Here is a 20,372-nt window from a genome sequence, read left to right on the forward strand (position 1 = left end):
GGACTTCGCCCATGCTTTCACTTCCAATATGGCAAGACTTCCGTATCCCCTAGTCACGTGTTTCTATGGCCTCTGCGACTTACTTATGCTTTCTTCGAAGCTTGCCCTTCACTGGCTTTACATTGGCGCGGTTCACCAATGGCTCCTTACTGAAATTCTGACTTCATTCCTTAAGTATCTTTATTCAACTCGGTTACAACAGCAACCGGGAGATTGTTGCTGGGCACCGGCGACAAGCTTCCTCAGCTATCCAGGCTTGGACGGGAACACAGGAACAGAAAACAAGAGAGTGTTTGAGTCTCACGCCGCACCTTATATCACCCTTGCGAGCGCCCTCTCTCTTTGACTATGTCATATATTTAGCTACGACCAATTGGTCACCTTAACTCTGATCTGTTTTAACATGGTTCTAAAACACAGATCTCTTAAGCACATTTAAAAACAACAATTTTGGTCCTGAAACACAGTTTCCTTTGCTTATTTTACAAGGACAATATTAGTTCTAAACACAGATTTCCTTAGCTTATTTAATGTCAATAATCTCAGTCGAGTTGATATACCTTTGAGTGAATATATATATATATATATATATATATATATATATATATATACAGTACTCCCTTAGCCCTGTTCTTGGAAGTATAAGCATGTCCTTATCCTTAGGTTTTCATTGTCTCTGTGTTGGGTCGGAAAAAAATTGGCTTACGGATAGTGAGTCAGCCCTTTTTCCGACACAACAACAGCTTACAGATGTAGTATGGAAGGAAGGAAGAGTTAAGTGAAAAGGATATCGATGTTGCTTGAGGGCTATCTAGTAGAAGCAATGTCTAAATGTATTATGAAATGGACGAATGAAGAGATTAAGGATGCAATACTGAAAAAGAAGACATTATGGAGGCAAAAATGAATTATAAGTTATAAATAATAATCAATTCCATGAGAAATACAAAGAACAGGCAAGGAGAGTGACTTGGTTAGTAAGGGAAGAAAAAGTGCAGTATGAGGCATTATGAAAGCAATGATCGTTTATAAGGTAATAATCAGTTCGTTCCATGACAAGTACAAATAACAGGTAAGGAGGGTAACTCAGTTCATGCGGGTACCACAAAAGTGCAGTATGAGTGGCAGTTAGATGACAGTGATTGGAGAAAATGGAATAAGGACAACTGCTGCAGAGAATATACCAGTTGAAATATTTAATGCACAATTCATAAAGTTCGTTCATCATTGTAAATATGACATCACGGAGAGTTTGAGAACAATGGATGAGGAGGAGGAAGAAGATTGACTGAGTGAGCAAGAGGTATATCAGGAATTGAGCAAATTTGATATTAAAATGGTTGTGTGACTTAATCATACATCATCACATAATTTGAAGGAATGTGCCAGGGAGCTGACATCTGCCTTGGCATATTTTTAAATATAAGCAGTGGTGAGCTATAAGGGGCTCTTTGTTAAATTTTTCTAAAATTTGCGAGCCACTTGTTCTTCCTGTTTAATAATCTTGTAGAACTAGAAAATACCACTGTGGAATGTATACATGCTACTATAATTGCTACTTTAAATTAATATGGATTTTCTGATAACTATTTAAAAAATCATCTCATTGCATTTTGTTCTGATGGAGCTAGTGTAATGTTAGGAAACAAATCAGGTGTTGCAGTCAAACTTCTACAAAGATTTCCCAACATTGTGATTTGGCATTGCGTAGCTCATCGATAAAAAAACATTAAAGAAATAAATCATTTCGAAATTACGGATAAATTATATGCTTTTTATCATCAATCACCAAAAAATCAATGAGAATTAAATACGATTGCAAAAGACCTCAGTATTGAAATTTTAAAGATCGACTGTGTGTTTGGACCACGATGGGCAGCTTGCAGTTTACGAACGGCTTTTGCTGTGTGGAGAAATTACCCAGCTTTATGGAAGTATTTTGCATCAAACGATTAATATAAGGACTTTTAAAAATACTTCACGATTTGGAATTTTTAAAAGATCTAGCATTAATGATTGATATCATACAGGAATTATCATATCTGTCAGAAGCTCTACAAAGTCGCAATATAAGTATTATAAGTGCTAAGTTAGCCCCTTATTTTTTCTTCTTTTCTCAATGATGTGGGCCCTTTGTTAAAATTTCCATAGCTCGCCACTGAATATAAGCCTCACATTTGGTTAAGTTCCAAAGTAGATGAACAAAGGGAAAATTGTACAGCTTCGTAAGGGAGGTGACAAAACTCAAGGATCAAATTATAGACCAATATGTGTGTCAATTGTTGTGTATAAAATGTTGGAGAGGCTAGTGAGAACCAGGATCTAGAATTGGATTATCAACAGTGGTATTATATCAAATGGATAGCAGCATGATTTGCTAAAGTGAGGTCATGTTTTAATAATCTGCTTACTTATTACAATAAGGTGACAGCAGCATTGGATGTGGGAGATGGATACATAGTGGTATATTTAGATTTTTCAAAGGCTTTTAATAGATTACCAAATGACAAGTCTATAGTCAAACTAGTGCAGATGGGGTCAGATGTTAGACTAGTGCAGTGGATTGAAGAGTGGCTATGCGATAGGTATCAGTAAGTTGTGTGTGGAGAGCAATATCCAGGAAGAGAAAAGCCATTAGTGACAAGTGCCTCAGGAGTCTTTTTAGGGCCATTGCAAATTAACCTGTATCTTAATGATATTGGAAGAGATTTGAATGGGATTATTCAGTTGTTTCCATATGATGCAAAGTTGGGATGAACTATGAGGAGCAGAGTGGATGTTCTGGCCTTAGAAGAAGACTTGAATAGATTGAGGGGATGAGTAGAGAATTCGGAATACCAGTTGAAAGTTGCAAAATGTAAGGTTTTACAATTTGGAAAACAAAGATGGGATGTAGAATTTACTCTTGATGGGGATATATTGTTGGAGGTGGAGGAAATAAGAGATCTTTGGGTGATGGTTGATAAGGATCTAAGATTTAGAAGACACATTGCCAATCTTGTGAGGATAACACAAGAAATTCAGGCAATGATGCAGAGGAGATTGATTTGTAGAAGGGACATTGATTTGTAGAAGTAAGGAGATTTTGGTCCCATTGTATAAGGCTCTGATTAGGCCCACATATGGACTATTGTGCACAAATTTGGTCACCTGGTTTTCCAAAGGCTGAAAATATATTACAAAGGGTGCAGAGGGGCAGTTATAGGATTAAGATCGATCGAAGAGGTTTTTCATAAAATTGTAGGAGATGGGGAACGAATAAGTCATCCCTGGAAACTGTATAAGGAATGTTTAATCAAGGCACTAATAAGCAGTTTTTTTGCATGGAGAGATGTGAATGATTGAAGTGCAATGCCTGAGAGCGAGGTGTCTACAGAGAATTTGAATGTATTTAAGGCACAGTATGATGAGCTATGTGTATGACAGAGATCTTTCACGATGAGTCTTACTCCATGGACGTTTTGGGATGATAATAATAATAACTCTTAATGTGCCTAAATCTCAATCTCATCACTCCATACATTTCTGATACTTCAATAAATATTCTGTAATTCTCTACTATTTCTCCAGCATGGAGAAGTAGCACATAACACCCCATCCTCCTGAATAATAGCAACATCAGTAGAGATGCATAGCAGTTATGAGACAATTTGTGGAAATAAAAACAGCAGTATTTTTCTTTATTCATTAATTTTGTAACACTATTGCATTTTCGCTTGGTACACTTAGAGCATGAGTCCCGTGCTGCCAAGCACATCCCCAGTTTATGGATAGGGGAATGACCTCTGGATACAGAGGTTAGCTGCGAATAAACAGGGAAAGCTGTGAATAAGCAGGACTGTCTATCTTGCCAACAGGAAGTGGTGAGATAGACAGTGGCATGGCTATCTCTATAAAAAACCACACATTTCCAATGATGAGAATGCGATATGGCGAGATGTAATCGCCATTCAATAAGATACAGCCTGCTGGAAGTTGGGGCAGCAACAACTTTCATCCTGATTAGCAGATCACCCTAAGTGACAACAGTGTAAAGGATATTGTGGTAGGCAGACAATCATGAAGAGTCTCTTTAGAAGGTTATTGCTGGACAAGGAAGGCAACGGGATACCTTGTTCTATTTTTCCCTAGTAAGATAGCGGTATGGATGGACATTATAAGAGATAGTAAAGTGCACAATGCTTTACTATCTCTTACTTATGCATGTCAGGGGAAGAAGCAAGGCTTTCCAGGTCATAAACTATCAAAATCCTTGTACATTCGTTGGGACGCAGAATGTGAGAACCCTCCTACAAATTGGAAAATTTGAAGAGAGAAATAGATAGATTAAAAATAGCCATATTGGGAATTAGTGAGATGAGATGGAATGGAACTGGAGACTTTTGGAGTGGTGATTACAGAATCATTTATTCAGGTGACAAACAGCAAAAAATGGAGTCGCAGTGATTTTCAATAAAGAATGGGGAAGAAGAGTAATCAACTTGGTAAAATGTAGTAGCAGATTGATAATGGTAAAACTAGAAGCAAAACCGACAAATATTATAGTAATACAAGCTTGCATGCCTACTAGCAACCATAGTGGTGATGAAGTTGAAAGAGTATATGCAGATATATAGAATTTAATCAAACTCACCAAAAAGGAATACAATCTTATTGTCATGGGTGATTGGAATGTGATCATTGGTGAAGGCAAAGATGGTAGAGAGGTGGGAAAGTATGGACTTGGATGCCAAAATGAATGAATTCAATCTGATCATTACATCATTACTAACACCTGGTATGAAGCAACAAAAAGAAGACAGCATACTTGGAAAATGCTAGAGGATATAGGAAGGTACCAAATAGATTATATTATGACAAGAAACAGATTTAAAAATCAAGTAAAATCATGCAAAAATTACCAGGGAGCTGATATTGACAGTGACCAAAATTTGGTTTTATTGAATACAATCTAAAATTTAAAAAGCTGTCACAACCAAGGAAAAGACCTAAATGGAACATAGGTAACCTGAAAACAGAGGAAAACTATAAAAAGTATAAACAGCAAACTGATGAAAGCATTAAAACTGGAGAGAGTGAAATGAAAAACATAGAGAAAAGATGGACCCACAAAGGCTGCCAATGATTGCATAGGATTAAGGAACAAGCAAATACAAAAGCCATGCCATGGATTACCCAGGATATTCTAGACCTAATAGATAAAAGAAGAAAATGCAAACCCTCCCTAAATAAAGAAAGCAAAGACAAATATAAATATATAAAAAATATGATAAATAGAAAGTATAAAGAAGCAAAAGAATAATGGCATATACAGAAATGTAAAGAAATAAAAGATTTAACAAAGACTGGGAGAATTGATAAGGTTTATAACATTATAAAAGGAATAAGCCAACAAAACAAGACAAGAAGCACAATTATCAAAAATAAACAGGGGAACATACTTATAGATAAGGAAGAAATTTCGGAAAGCTATATTAAAATCGTTCATTCTATTATTGGATTGCTTGACATATACTTATTCACATCTACTGGACTAAACACCTTGTTTTCAGAACAACAAAAGTGTTCATCAGAGTCAGTGTCTTTGTTAGGTCCTTTCTGGAAATATAAAATTTTCCATTTCTTTCCCATGGGATCCTTTTTTATCTCCCATATATAGCACACAATATTATTCCGCTTGTCAAACTGAAATATAAATATTCTTACCACTTGCAGCTCTATTTAATGCACAACTTACTAATTTTTGTACCAGAGAAAGAGGTTTCTTCTACTACTTCATAAACAACATATCTGAGTTGATCTCTTCATGTTAAGCAACTTTATAGTTTCAAATTTCACCAATTGCTTTTTTCATAATAATCTGAATAATCCTATGTCCTTAAGACAGAACATGAAACTATCCATTCAGTGTTTCCTCGACCATTCAAATTAGAACGTCGACTCCAACATCTTCTTTTATTTACTAAACACTTGTTGACAGTCTCAACTCCTCCAGTTTAAAAACTAACAGTTCTACGATTCCTTTTCAGAATCTCCTATCAATATTCTCCTGACTGTTACATAAAACTTAAAAACTTCCTAAGAACAAAATTTGTCCGGTCTGCGTTCTTAAACTTTCATTAGCTCTCACTTGTTGTTTTCCTCATTACCCCAATACTGAACACTCACTCTGTGGGTTGACAATCACCCATCTATCTCCTCAGCGAGCATGTGATCCATGTAAATGGCAAGCGAGAAGTTACATATAATGGCTGACACGTCGTCTCTGTTACCGTAAAGAGAATGCCTTTACAAAACACAATAAATATCAACACTTAATAATTTTAAATTACAATAAAAAGAAGTGAAAGTAACATAACTACCAGAATCAGTAAGTACATAAATTTCAAATAAATAGTTTACATTTCATTTTGACAATAATGATATCAATAACAGACACATCACAAGTGCCGATATATATGTGTTATGAAACCAAAACTAATAAGTTTTGGTTTCATAATACATATATTGGTTTTATAACAAATATATTAAGATAGAGAAAGAATCGTAATTGTAAATTATGATTATTCTTGATAGAATATTCGTCATGTTTTACAATCTCCCAAGTCATTATGGCCATTCTCACCAATTAGAAGCAATGTGATCAACTTGGTTATGGATAGCTCTTCTGATCCCATGATCAGATCCAATACCTTCCCACCACTAGTCCCTCCATCACATGCTTCCTTAAGTAATTATCTCCTAGTAGATGTATAAATTATATTTCTTTCATGCCATGATCTTTCGTCCTTCCAGTCTATAATCCTGCCGTAGGCATCGATGTTCGTGATTGTCTCTGAAAATACTAGTAGTCATGGTGGACTGTAGATGTTGTTGCAGTTCCCTGTAGCTGGTGGATTGCAGCAGAGGTGAAGAGTTGTAGAGTAGGCACCCTCACTCGAAGAGTCGTTGGACTCCTTGGAGGTGTCACATAATCATCACCATCATCATCATCATCATCAAATTCCTGCCATGTACCCTGAAGGGGTGTACAGGATATGATAGTACTACATGAAAAATTTACATCATTACTAACTTCCTATCTATAATTTTCCTCCAAATCAGTCTGTTACTTGTCAAGACTCCAACATTATCATATCTTATATTTCTATTGTCTCAGGCACTTTGTACCGTATCAATCCACCTATATCTTGGTCCTCCTCTGGGTCGTTTTCCTGCCATCTGTTCATGCCTCTATTCTTTCTCAAGACTCTCATATCTGCGGTCTATAGTCTTTGGTCAAGGGAAATGAATACAAGAAGACGAGTAGTGTGATAGGAGAGAATGAAGAAAAAAATGTGAATGAGAAAATAATAGTTGATAGTTTAGAAGGTGTGAAAGTTTAGATGGTTTTGTTTGAGAGAGTGAATTTTGATTTAGAGTGACTGACCTGCAGAGGGAGATAGAGGAGCTGAAAGAGGAGTGGAATGTCTTGGGAGAAGTATGATAAGTATGAAATGTGAGATTAGAAGAATGGAAGAGATAAATGCAAGGCAAATCAGAGTAGCGAAGAGAGAGTTTTCGGAATGATAGGAGAGGAGAGAAATTTGTGAATGATAAAAAAGGAGAGAATGGAATTGGATATGGAAATGGAAATGGAGAGAATGGAAACAGGAGAGAGAGGTATGGAAGTGCTAGAAGAGTAGAGAATGGAAACAGTAGGAGAGACAGAATGAGAGAGAGGCAGGGGAGTGCTAGAGGAGGAGAGAATGGAAACGGTAGGAGAGACGGAATCAGAGAGAGATATGGCAGTGCTAGAAGAGGAGAGAATGGAATGAGAGAGAGGTATGGGAGTGCTAGAAGAGGAGAAAATGAAAACAGTAGGAGAGAGGGGTATGTGAATGCTAGAAGAGGAGAGAATGGAAACAGTAGGAGAGACGGAATGAGAGAGAGCGGTATGGCAGTGCTAGAAGAGGAGAGAATGGAATGAGAGAGAGGTATGGGAGTGCTAGAAGAGGAGAAAATGAAAACAGTAGGAGAGAGGGGTATGTGAATGCTAGAAGAGGAGAGAATGGAAACAGTAGGAGAGACGGAATGAGAGAGAGGTATGGGAGTTGCAAGAGGAGGAGAGAATGGAAACAGTAGGAGAGACAGAATGAGAGAGAGGTATGGCAGTGCTAGAAGAGGAAAGAATGGAATGAGAGAGAGGTATGGGAGTGCTAGAAGAGTAGAAAATGAAAACAGTAGGAGAGAGGGAATGGTAAGAGGTATAATGTATGGGGACTCAATGATCCGTGGTGTTCAAGATAGGATGCGTGAGGAGTGTTTGCCAGGAGGAACAATAGAAAGGGTGGCTATGGCAATTAAGAGAGGTGAAAGGGTGGATGAGATGATTGTGATAGTAGGAACAAATGACTTGAGTGGTAATGTAAGTCGGGCAGCGAGAGATATGAGATTTTTGCTTGAGGCTGTACGGAAGAAGACAGAGAGAGGAAAAATAGTGTGCGTATTGCCTAGGTATGATAATGATGAGCTGAGCAGAAGAGCAGCAACACTGAATGACATAATAGCTAGAATGTGTGACAAGAGAGGACTGGTATATGTGGATGCTTGAAGTGCGTTTGAGGAAAGAGAGGAATTGTATGCGAGAGACCACTTACATTTGAATGAGGAAGGACGTAGGCATCTGGAGAGATTGCTGTTCTGAATGAGTCTGTCTGTCTCAGGGAGGATGGTAGCAGGTAACACTGAGCTCAGTGGAGCCTAGAGGGGATAATGCTGGGTATAGAAACAACAGCATTTATATGCTTTATACTAATGCCAGGAATATCTGGAATAAGGGAGAGGAATTGGTAGTGCAGATAGCATCAGCCTGGCCAAAATTATTGGGATCACTGAGACGTGGTTGAAAGAAGAGGATATAATAACAGGAATAGAAGTCGCTGGGTACAGCATTTTTCGGCAGGATAGGAAGGGAAAGTGTGGTGGTGGAGTACTGCTTATGATCAGTGACGGCCTATGTCCTCTAAGAGTGAAGACTTTGGAAGGCAGTGACACTAATGATTTTGAAAGCATATGGTGTGAAGTAGAGGTGGGAAAGACAGGATATTTAGTGGGATGTTGCTACAGACCCAGGAGTACAGAGGGTGGGGACCAGGAAATGTTTATTTAGACAGTTGAGTTTGGCAAGTGCAAGAAGAATGATTGTTATGGGAGATTTTAACTACAGTAGTATAAACTGGGGAGAGGAAGATGCATATAGCAATAAGGGAGTGGAATTTCTAGAATTCTTGAGGGACAAATGTCTTAGGCAACATGTAATAGAGGGAACAAGAGGTTCAAGAGTTTTGGATTTGGTTATAGCACCATAAGAGTTGATAATAACTGAGATGACATCTCTGCCACCATTTGGAGAGAGTGACCATATGGTTTTGACTTGGAAAATCAATAGACATGCAGGAGTCTCAAAAGAGATGGGAACGTATGTGGAATTATAAGGCAGGCGATTATTATATTCTAAGACGTCAACTTGGGGAAGTTTCATGGAGGGAGGAATTGGAAGGCCGAGATATCATTAGTGTGTGGGAAATTGTGAAAGAATATTTGTTAGCAGCAATGGTAAGTTGTATACCACGAGTGAAGAAGAGGACACAATTTGGAGTAAAGTGGATGACAAACAATATTAAACAGGAATTGCATGCGAAAAAGGGGCTGTGGAAGAGATATAAGGAGACAGGAGAAGAGAAGATGCATGAAGAGTATAAGACACAAGCCAGAAGAGTGACTAGTATGGTAAGGAAGACGAAACTGGAATATATGAGGAGATTAGCCCTAAGATCCAAAGAAAATCCTAGGGGAATATTTTAGAGGAGGAGAAATGACTGTGGAAGAAAGATATTGTGGGATAAAAATGGGAATAGAGTGACAGATGCAGAGGACATAGTAGAATTGTTCAATGACCATTTTATTAGAGTATTTCATCCTGGAGGCGTCAGTTTTAATGCTAGAGGGATAGGGCAGGTTCAAGGTTTAGAGGTACAGGAGGAGATGTGTTTCAAATACTGAGTACTCTGGATGTCAGTAAAGCGGTGGGACTGGATGGTATTACACGACGAGTTTTGAGAGAATGTGCTAGGGAACTGACAGTACCTTTGACCTGGCTTTTCAATGAAAGTCAGGTCAAAGGTACTGTCAGTTCCTTTGACCTGACCACAGGGCTCAGTGCTGGGACCTATATTGTTTAATCTTTATATCAATGAAATTTTCAGTGGATTGCAGGGGGATTTCAGTTGTTTGCAGATGATGCAAAGCTGGGAAGGATTATTAATAATAGTGCAGATGCAGCAGCCCTGCAAGAGGATTTGAATAAGCTACATGGATGGGCAAATGAATGGTGGGTGTCAGTTTAATGCAGCAAAATGTAAGGTCTTCAGGTTTGGGAAACATCGATGTGACACTGCATACTCTATGGGAGGAGTTATACTGGAGGAAGAAGGGGAGGCAAGAGATCTGGGATTGATGATTGATAGAAACCTGAAATTTAGGGGACATATTGCAAAGGTGGCGAAGGTAACACAGAGGATTGCTGCAATAATGAGAAGTACACTTACTTGCATAGATAAAACAGTCATCATTCCGTTGTATAAGACCCTGATTAGACCACACTTGGATTATTATTCTCAGATTTGGTTCCCAGGATTTGAAAGGGATGAATTAACTGTGGAAAGGTTATAAAGGGTTGAACAGCGGGAAGGAGTCATGACAAGAGGCCATCCCTGGAAGGCACGAAAGGAAACTGTGAGCAAGAGGGTGAGGAGTGTGGTTGAACCATGGAATGCATTGCCTGATGGAGTGGTGAGAGCAAGAACGGTCAATGCGTTCAAGGAGTGGTATGATAGACTTTGTGTTTTTAGGAAGGACCTCCCACGTTGAGTCTTTTGACTCCATGGAGGCCTGAATAATAATAATAATAATAGTCCATACTTCAAGGATATCTTTTTCTCCTGTTTTCATGTCACCTTTATCATCTCTAACTCCTTTTACAGCACTCTTTCCTCCATTTCTAAGCTTCTTCAACAACCTCCAGAATATCTTACCACTTTCTTGATATTTATTTTCTATGTTCTTAACAAAGTCCTCCCATTACTTGCATTTAGCGAGTTTTACACAGTGTTTTGCTTTCTTACATTTGTTTCTGTATTCTCTAAGAGCAAAAGCTGACTTATTTGTCAGGAACCCTTGATATGCTTTCTTCTTTTCCTTCACTTCTTTAACTTCCTGTGTCCACCATGGAATTCTGATTTTTCTATCCTTGCAGACATGCAAGGATAGAAAAATCAGGACTCACCACATGCCTCTCTAGCTGAATCAATCAGGATTTTTTTCAGGGATTGCCACTGAATCTCCAAGATTTGGTTCTTGTTCTCAAACTCTTTCATTTTTTCTTCAATAATCTTTGTGTATTTTAGTCTACAGTTCACATCTGAGAGCTGCTCAACTTTTATTCGCTTTAAAACTTTCTTACATGTTATTCTTTTCAATATGAAATTCAATTTTATCCTGCTGAAGACTAAATAGTGATCACTTCCAATTTCAAATCCTCTGTACATCTGGTGTCCTGCACCAGGGAGAAAACATCACTATCAACAGTAACATAGTCAATGAGACTTTTCTTATTCCTTGCCTCTTCTCTCCATGTGAATTTGTGCACATTTTTATGTTGGAACATGGTGTTAGTAATAACCAGTCCATGTCGTGAGTTGAAATCCAACAGGTATTTGCCATTATTATTAGCTTATTAGCTCTTTTCTCCAAATTTTCCCAAAATATTTTTGTATATCTGACAATGATTTCCCACTCTGCTATTTAGATCCCCAACAAGGACCAACTTTTCCTTTTTCATTATGTCAGTTGCTTTTTCTAAAGCATCAAAAAATTCCTCGACTTCTACCTTATTAGAACCTTCTGTGGGACCATAGGCACAAATAAGTCTCATTGTCCAGTTCCCCATTCTTATATTTGTCCACATCACTCTACTTGACACTGCCTGCCATTCAAGAAGATTAGCCTCGTATTTAGTGTTGAATACTTTGGCTACTCCTTCTTTTTCTTGATTCTCATTGCCTGAATATATCACTTTGTATTTATTGCTCAGAAAGATCTCAGCAGTTTTTGTCTTTTTTGTTTCAGTCACCCCAATTATGTCGATCCGGTACTTATCTAATTCCTCAGCTAGCTCCATTTCTTTGCCATTCAGGTTTCTTATGTTGATAGTAGCGATCTTTACAAATCTGAAAGCACACCCTAACTCAACATCACCAGAGTGATGTTGAGTTAGGGTGTGCTTTCAGATTTGTTCCAGTGGCTGACTTTTCGCTGTTCGCCCTGGTTCCCTGGCAAAAACAACTGGGCCTTGTTTAACCGGGCGACACCCCAGCCGGCATGAAATTTTGTCATGTTGTACCATCATTTTCTATATTGGTTTAAGCCAATAAGAATACAATTTGGTTGGCTAAATCCCAAATTGCCAGTCCATCCTCGTTTGTTCAGTATCCAGGTAGATACCCAACAGGGTGCACCATGAGAAGGTGAGGATTGGACATTAGGTCAGAAGCCCTGGTCAGTTCTCCGCATTCCTTTAAAGGCTATGTGGCGGTCTCCTCTCAGTTATAAAGCTTTGACCCTTAAGCACCCTGTCACATAATAATAATAATAATAATTATTATTATCTCCATAGTTGAAGGCCCCATAATAATTACTCAACCTGTACTCATTGCACTAATTTGGCAATGCATGTCTTCCAGATCATCTGTGAAACTCCCTGGACTATAGCAACAACGAACTATATATTTTGTCTTAATGGGCTTAATCTCACAACAGATTGCTTCAAATGAACAGCTACCCTCCTGCCTGCCTCCTATTCTTTTTGGCTGCAATTCATCTGCAATCATCCACAGTACTCATTCCTCCATCCTGTCATCTCTATCTTCCCTGAAAATACTAAACTCTCCCCATTCAATCCCTGTAATTACATCATCTACTGTTAGCCAAGTCTCACTAAAGCTTATAACTTTCGGCATTGCACTAAACAATGCCAAAAACTCATTTTTTTTGTTCTTGATACTTCTGGCATTAGTATATAGAAACGCAAGATTTCTTTAGGCCCCACCCACCTTTACTTCTTGAATTAACTATCCTATTCAATATTTTTCCTTGAGAGACTAGATTCCACACCTGGTCATTCTCACACCCACTCGCCTCATAGGTGGTGCCTTCACATAAACTCACCTGCTTCCACCCTAATTGCTTAAGTTTTCCTGGATTTGAGCCTTGAGCATGCTCACTGAACAAAGATCTCTCCAGACACCTAATACTAAAACCATTTAGATGCAGTCCATCAGCATTATACAAATCCCTCTTTCTGTGAAACACAGACCGCAGATCAACAAATCCTACATCATTCTTTCTGCACAATCTATGTATTGACTCACTGACTACGAATGCCCTCCTCCTCCTCAATTTGCCTCTATCGTAGCATGGTAGGAGACTTACAATATTCACCTTTTCACTCTTCAGTTTTGCCTCTTCTAACAACTCCTTTACATACTCCCTCATGGAATACTTCTCACCTCTGCAATCATTTGTACCAACCAAGACAATAATTTCCTTTGACTTACCTCTTTGCATCCACATGATGTGGCTAATATCGTGAATTTCTGCACCCGGGAAACACGATTTTGTCACGCTTTCGTTATGCACTCCACTTATGATTGAGTCTACATATATAATTTTCTCCTTAACTTGTTTCTCTTGTTTGTTCATTGGTCTTTATTATTCCTTCAGCCCACCTGCTTCTTTCTCTTTTCAGCCTTGCTAATCTCTTGCCAATTCTGCAATTTTTCAATTTTGCCCTTTGTCCTATGAAGGATATCATTTAAGCATGCTATTTGTTTATTAATGTTCATTTCTTTCTCATCTATTTACATGGCCACATGTTCAACATTAATAACATTATTTTCCATCTTACCATTGGTGCTTGCTGCATTCTCGTCACCTAACAGACACTCCCTTTTGAAACACTTAATACATACTCTCGCTCTCCACTTTCAATTTCCTTCTGCACATTCTTTAATTTTCTTGATGAATATATTTCACACACACACACTGAACTAAAACCATGTAAATTCAAATCACCCGACAACGTGGTCTTTGCCACCACTGTTCGTTGCATTGGTGCCATGCCGACAATCAATATAACAAATTATGTATAGTAAATGATAATAAAGAAATAATGTTGAAGGCTGCAATTTTGCAATGTAAAGCTATTAAATGAAAGAATATTAAAAATCAATCAATATTTTCAAGTGAAATATTGAATACTTGTTAAATACTTTTTAATACTTTACCTTTGAATAATGGTGGATTTTTAATATTCTTTAATTTAATTTTTTTATAAGCAGATTTTTAATATAAGCAGCTTAACAGCAATAAGGCATCAGGTGCAGATGAAACCCCAGCAGAGTTAATTAAGGCCACAGTTGATGGAGGTATAAGAGTGTTTCATAGAGGGCTTACAAGGATATGGGAGATAGGATCATGTCCTAGAGACTGGAAGAAGTCTGTTTTCATACCACTACATAAGAAAGGAGATATGAAAGCATGCAAAAACTATAGAACTATTAGTTTAGTATCTCATGCAAGCAAAATTTTATTGAAGATCATGATAAATAGGATTGAGGACAAAGTTAAGGCAGAGATGCCTGAGGAACAAGCAGGTTTTAGGAAAGGTAAGGGCACTAGAGATCAGATCCTTTGCCTTAGACAGGTCATAGAAAAATATAAAGAATTCATTCTCCCTCTGGTAATGTGTTTCTTAGACTATTCTAAAGATTTTGACTGTGTTCAGCATGTGAAACTGTGGGAAGTAATGAAAAGAATGGATTTTCCTCAACACACTATCTGGTTGATAGCCAACTTGTACAGGGAGCCAGAAGCCACGATAAGAACAGGTGTGATTGACTGATTGGCTTCAGGTTGGAAAAGGGGTAAGGCAAGGATGTTTACTTTCTCCTCACTTGTTTAGTATATATGCGAAGGACATCATGCATGAAGCATTGGATAAGCTCAAGACAGGAATTAGGATAGGAGGTAGAATGATCAGTAATCTGAGGTATGCTGATGATACAGTACTCCTTTTTAATGACATGGAAGAACTAGGACAAATTCTTGACATAATTAACAAGATCAGTAATAACAGAGGACTTCAACTAAATTCTAGCAAGACAAAGATTATGGTTCTCAAAGGAAATACAAACAGGGAAGCTCTTGAGAAACAAGTTTACCTTAATGGAAAAAGAATTGAGGAAGTCAGCAAGTTTGAGTACCTGGGATCCATTATTAATGTGCAGAATTGCTGTTCAGAAGACATTGGAAGAAGGCTAGGAATGGCTAAAAGACAGTCAGAGACTTGTCTAAAATCTGGAAGGATGGGTCTATCTCCATAAGTCGCTGTTTTTCCAACAGCGACTCATGGATGTGAGACTTTGGACCTAAAGAAGTCAGATAAGAAAAGGATATCTTCTTTTGAGATGTGGTGCTACAGAAGGCTATTGAGGATATCATATACTGAAAGGCATACAAATGAATGGGTGTTAGAAAAGATCAGTAGAACTTTAAGGCTCCTTAAGGATATTGACAAAAGAAAGTTAAAATATTTTGGACACATTGAAAGGATGGAAGGAGAACCTCTCAGAACAGTAATAGAAGGTAAAGTTCCTGGAAAAAGAGGAACGGGTAGACCATCAATGAGATGGATGGATGATGTGTGTGTGGAGCAACTAATCTTCAGAGAGTTGAAGTCTCCAGAAAAGCAAACAAAAGGACTACATGGCAAGGCCTGGTGTGGCACATCACTGAGCATCGGAATGACCATACGGCATCTGTGGATGTCCAGTGAACATAGAGATAGATTTAATATTCTTTCATTAATAATAAAAGTATTAGTTTTAATTAAATAAATATTCAGTGAAATTTCTTGAGTATAATTATACATTTAAGTTTAACTTACATATTCTGTCCTAATAGTGCACCAACAATCACTACTAATGACTTAATATCAGCAATCCTGGAAGACATAAAAGGTGCTTCATACAAAAGGGAACCCTCATAGCTTCTTACCATCCAAAACACAGTTTTTCTGTCAAAGTTCAATGTTAATCCCATAACTGTGGAAGAAATAGAAGCAGGTAAAAGCAATTAACACTCCATTATATGCATTTATTACTAGTACTATTATTATTATTGCTCTCCAGGGAGTCCAAGGACTCATCAAAGGAAGATTTTTATTCACTTGTACTTAAATAACGTATCATTTCTCGTTTTTTATTTCTCATTTCATTTCTCTCTTCTTTTATTGCTCTCCAGGGAGTCCAAGGACTCATCAAGGGAGGATTTTTATTCACTTGTACTTAAATAACGTATCATTTCTCTCTCTCTCTCTCTCTCTCTCTCTCAATGTATTAACTGAAACTACACTCACAACATCTAACAGTAGTCCATTCCACACACATCATGAGAAGAAACTAGACCACATATGCTTACTCACCACACTCTTTTACCAGGAACTGCAAAATCTCACTTGTATCTTTATTATAAGATCCTATTACTAACTTATATGTTTTTATGATATCACTTCTTCTCCTTTTATTCCTCAAATCTCATAAAAATTTAAGCAATTATCATCAGCAGACCAGTAATGATCTTGGTTACCTGCTGCTGGATCATTTCAACTGTCTCTCATCTCCTTTGAACCCAGGTAACTATTCTGCACATCCAGGTAGCAGCTTATCAAAGCCTTGTAAAAGGAAAGAATACCTTCTTTTTTTTTTCTTACAAGGTAGTGATTTTACAACACTGCAGTTATGTGATGTAGTGCTTAATCACATCAGAAATACGTCCCAAAAATTTCATTGTCTGTCTAGTATAACCTCCAAAGGCCCTAGCTTCTGGCTATTTGCATTAATATAATACTCTGCATGCAATGTCCTCAATCCAAAATGAATAATCTTGCACTTGAAACAGACCTTTGTTTGTAAGTTCAGTCAGTTTCAATGATGCCCTTGTTTGGAAAGATTTTGCTATAATTTGCATCTGGCATGAGAAGAACCTTTATCAGGACTTGTCAACTGAAGGTGAGTTAATTAGTTTCATATGAAGGTGGAAGAATTTTTCATACCAAAAACTTGGGTTTTTCATCCCAAGAAAACAGGCAAACCACCCAGACTTGCAAATGACAGTCATAATACACTATGCAGACAAGATTAACTCCACTATCAGAGAATTCATTAGATTTCAATGACATCAAGTTACATGGCTGTGACAATCCAATGAGCCTAATATGCAAGGGAAAATGGGAATGCACTTAAAACATTAAACTGATATTCATTAAGATTTCCATCAAATTAGCCTGTTCAAGTCACACTGCAGATTTTGTATCAGATATGTATCTTATCACTCATCTCAACTTAGCATCATCAGCAAATAATTGTACATTTAAGTTTGGATATCATCCTCTAGATCAGTGCTTCCCAAACTGTGGGCCGCGGTCCCCTTGGGGGCCATAAGTTTTGTTGAGGGGAGCTGTGAAATAATGAAAACAAATTTAAAATGTTTTAAGACTAAGTAGATTTTTTTTTTTTAATCTTAAAAGAACCATATTTAATTTTTATTATTTATTATTTATTTTTTGTTCTTTTTTATATTTTAATGGAAAAAATTACACATTGGTGTTGGTTCATAATTACTTCCTGCATATTTCAATGCTTAATGAATATTAGTAAATATATGCTTATTTGTATAAGTTTCATTTCAAAGATTTTGATAAGAAACACAAAAAAGATTACAAATGCAAAATCTTGAATATAAATTGTATTGAATATTATAATAATATATGTCTATATCATGATTGGGAAGCACTGCTCTAGACCAGTGCTTCCCAAACTGTGGGCCACGGCCCCTTGGGGGCCATAGGTTTTGTTGAGGGGGGGCTGTGAAATAATGAAAATAAATTGAAAATGTTTTAAGACCAAGTAGATTTTTTTTTATCTTAAAAGAAACATATTTAATTTTTATTATTTATTATTTCTTTTTTGTTATTTTTTATATGTTAATGGAAGAAAAAATCACACATTGGTGCAGTTCACAAATTTTGCTTCCTGCGTATTTTGGTGGTTAAATGAATATTAGTAAATATATGCTTATTCATATAAGTTTCATTTCAAAGCAGAAATCTGAGAATTGCAGTTTCAAATGTAATATTTGCATTTGATTTTTGCAATATTCACTGTGTATGTTTTGTATTGAATATAAATTCAATAAATATTATAATAATACAGGATTATTATGATTTCTTTTCAAGAGGGCCCGTGAAATATTTTAATTTTTCCAAAGAGAGCCCTGACATCCAGAAGTTTGGGAAGCACTGCTCTAGACCATCCCTAATATCGTTAATGTATTAGTGAACTATCAGTCAACTGCTATACATGTCAGAAATACATTTTGCAAACCCAATTCTTTGAGTATGTATAACAACCTCACAAATGAAATCATGTCGAATGTTTAACAAAATATTAGATAACTGTCAAACTATTTGGTGTGCAGGTGAGATTTCAAGACTTAGAGTAATATCCAATAAGATGTTGCTATAGGTGTGGGAACAAAGAGGGGAAATGATATGATTGCAAAATGTTCAGACAAAATGGTTGAGGTCAAGTAAAAAGAGATGATCCTAATGTGTGATTTTAATTCTGGGAATATGGATTGGAAAGAGAACATAGAGTCTGTGAAGGCTAAGCACCTAAGGCAGTATATAGTGAAAGTAATGAAACATTTCAGAGTGCAGGATTTAATGACAGCCTCTGAGGAAGTAGTTGTAAGATGTCTGAGAAACGTATGAAGTATCAACATTGCCACTGGTTTGTAAAAGTAAGCATTAGGTACTGACTTGGAGATGACCAAACAGGTGTTTCAGTGAAATAAAGAATATATGTGGGACTATAAAGTAGGTAATTATGAAAAGCTCTGCGGTTACCCAGCATCAATAAATGGAATGAGATGTGAGAAAAGGAGACTGATTTAAATGTGAGAATTGGTTAAGACAAATTTGACAGCACAAGTGTATACACCAAAGAGTCAGGCAGATAAATAAGGCAAGAGCAAAATGGATGAATAGTGATTAGGCTTGCAATGTAAAAAAAAAAAAAAAAAATGTTATTACCTTTTTCTGGGTGTTGTGGCTCTTCTTCTTTCACATTGTCCAAACTACTGTGTGTGTGTGTGGGGGGGGGGGGGGGGCAAGTGGGAGAATTGAAATAACAAATGGAAAAAACCCGGGTTTTTTGAATAACATATATATACACATATATTATAAAGGATGGGCGGAGCGTTTTTTCTATTTATATGAGGTGGGAAAGGGTGAAAGGGGTTGAAAACAGCAACTGATTTTTAGAGGGGGGGGAAGGGGGTTGACGGGGTGTGGTCCATTTCGGCTATTCTTGGGCATCGTCTGAACACATGGAGGAAGTGGATGCTATGTCAGGTTGGGTAGGTGCTTCTGCTTTTGAAGTGTTTGTGTTATCGCCTATTGATCGGGGTTGACCTCAATTTTATGTTGTGTAGCTTCCAAACCTCGGAGATTATGTAGGGCCTGTGTACATTGATAGAGTTCGGTCACACTTTATGGCTATTGTTTCCGATATTCTAAGCATTGTTTCATTGTCTTGTCTGTCTACTATGATGGCCTTGTCGATCTGTGGGGTATGTTTTTGTTCAAGGGCGTGGACAGCTATTTCCGTTTTTCCTGTGCTTTGTATTCGATTTTTCTTTTTGATGTTGCATTTTTTAGTATATTTAAATGTTCTGGAATAGGGATGTTACAATCGCAGAAGTGTTCTTGTAGTCTTGCCCATAAAGACCTGATGGTGGAACCTGTGTAGGTGATATCACAGTCTTTTTGGCAGGGAAATTTATAGACTACATTGTGGTGTTCAAATATTTCTTTTTGTGTCTGAGATTTAGTGGGTTTTAAGAGATTTGCCAATTTTTGGTTTGTGGTGAATACCAGTTTGTAGTCAGTATGTTTGAATGGGTATATAGTAGTTTGATAATTTTTTGTGTAGGGAAGTTTATTTTGATACTTGGGTTATTTTGGCGGTTTTTGGGAGTCTTGTTTGCATAATTTATTAGTTGTGTAGGATAGTTGCGATTTTCGAAGATCTGTGTTAGTTTGTTTATTTCTGCGTTTAGATTACTCTGATTCGTTGAAAATTTGTATGCATTTATGAATTGTGATAAGATGACTGATTTTTTAACAGAATATGGATGGTATGAGTGGAAAT

The 20,372-nt window shown here is 37.2% G+C and overlaps 1 protein-coding gene across 1 annotated transcript in view; it reads right to left on the bottom strand.

Moving 5' to 3' along the window:
• The window catches only part of LOC150094345 (proto-oncogene tyrosine-protein kinase ROS-like), a 719,271-nt gene that overhangs the window by 355,402 nt on the left and 343,497 nt on the right, over positions 1–20,372 (bottom strand). The window contains exon 19 of the mRNA XM_090412445.1: positions 16,046–16,202. Within this exon, the coding sequence (XP_090268571.1) occupies positions 16,046–16,202 (157 nt within the window). The remainder of the gene's footprint in view (positions 1–16,045; positions 16,203–20,372) is intronic.

This window comes from Typopeltis vanoorti, chromosome 22 (genome assembly GCF_054136105.1).
Source record: "Typopeltis vanoorti isolate ZY-2024b chromosome 22, IOZ_Tvanoo_1.0, whole genome shotgun sequence".
Taxonomy (NCBI): domain Eukaryota; kingdom Metazoa; phylum Arthropoda; class Arachnida; order Uropygi; family Thelyphonidae; genus Typopeltis; species Typopeltis vanoorti.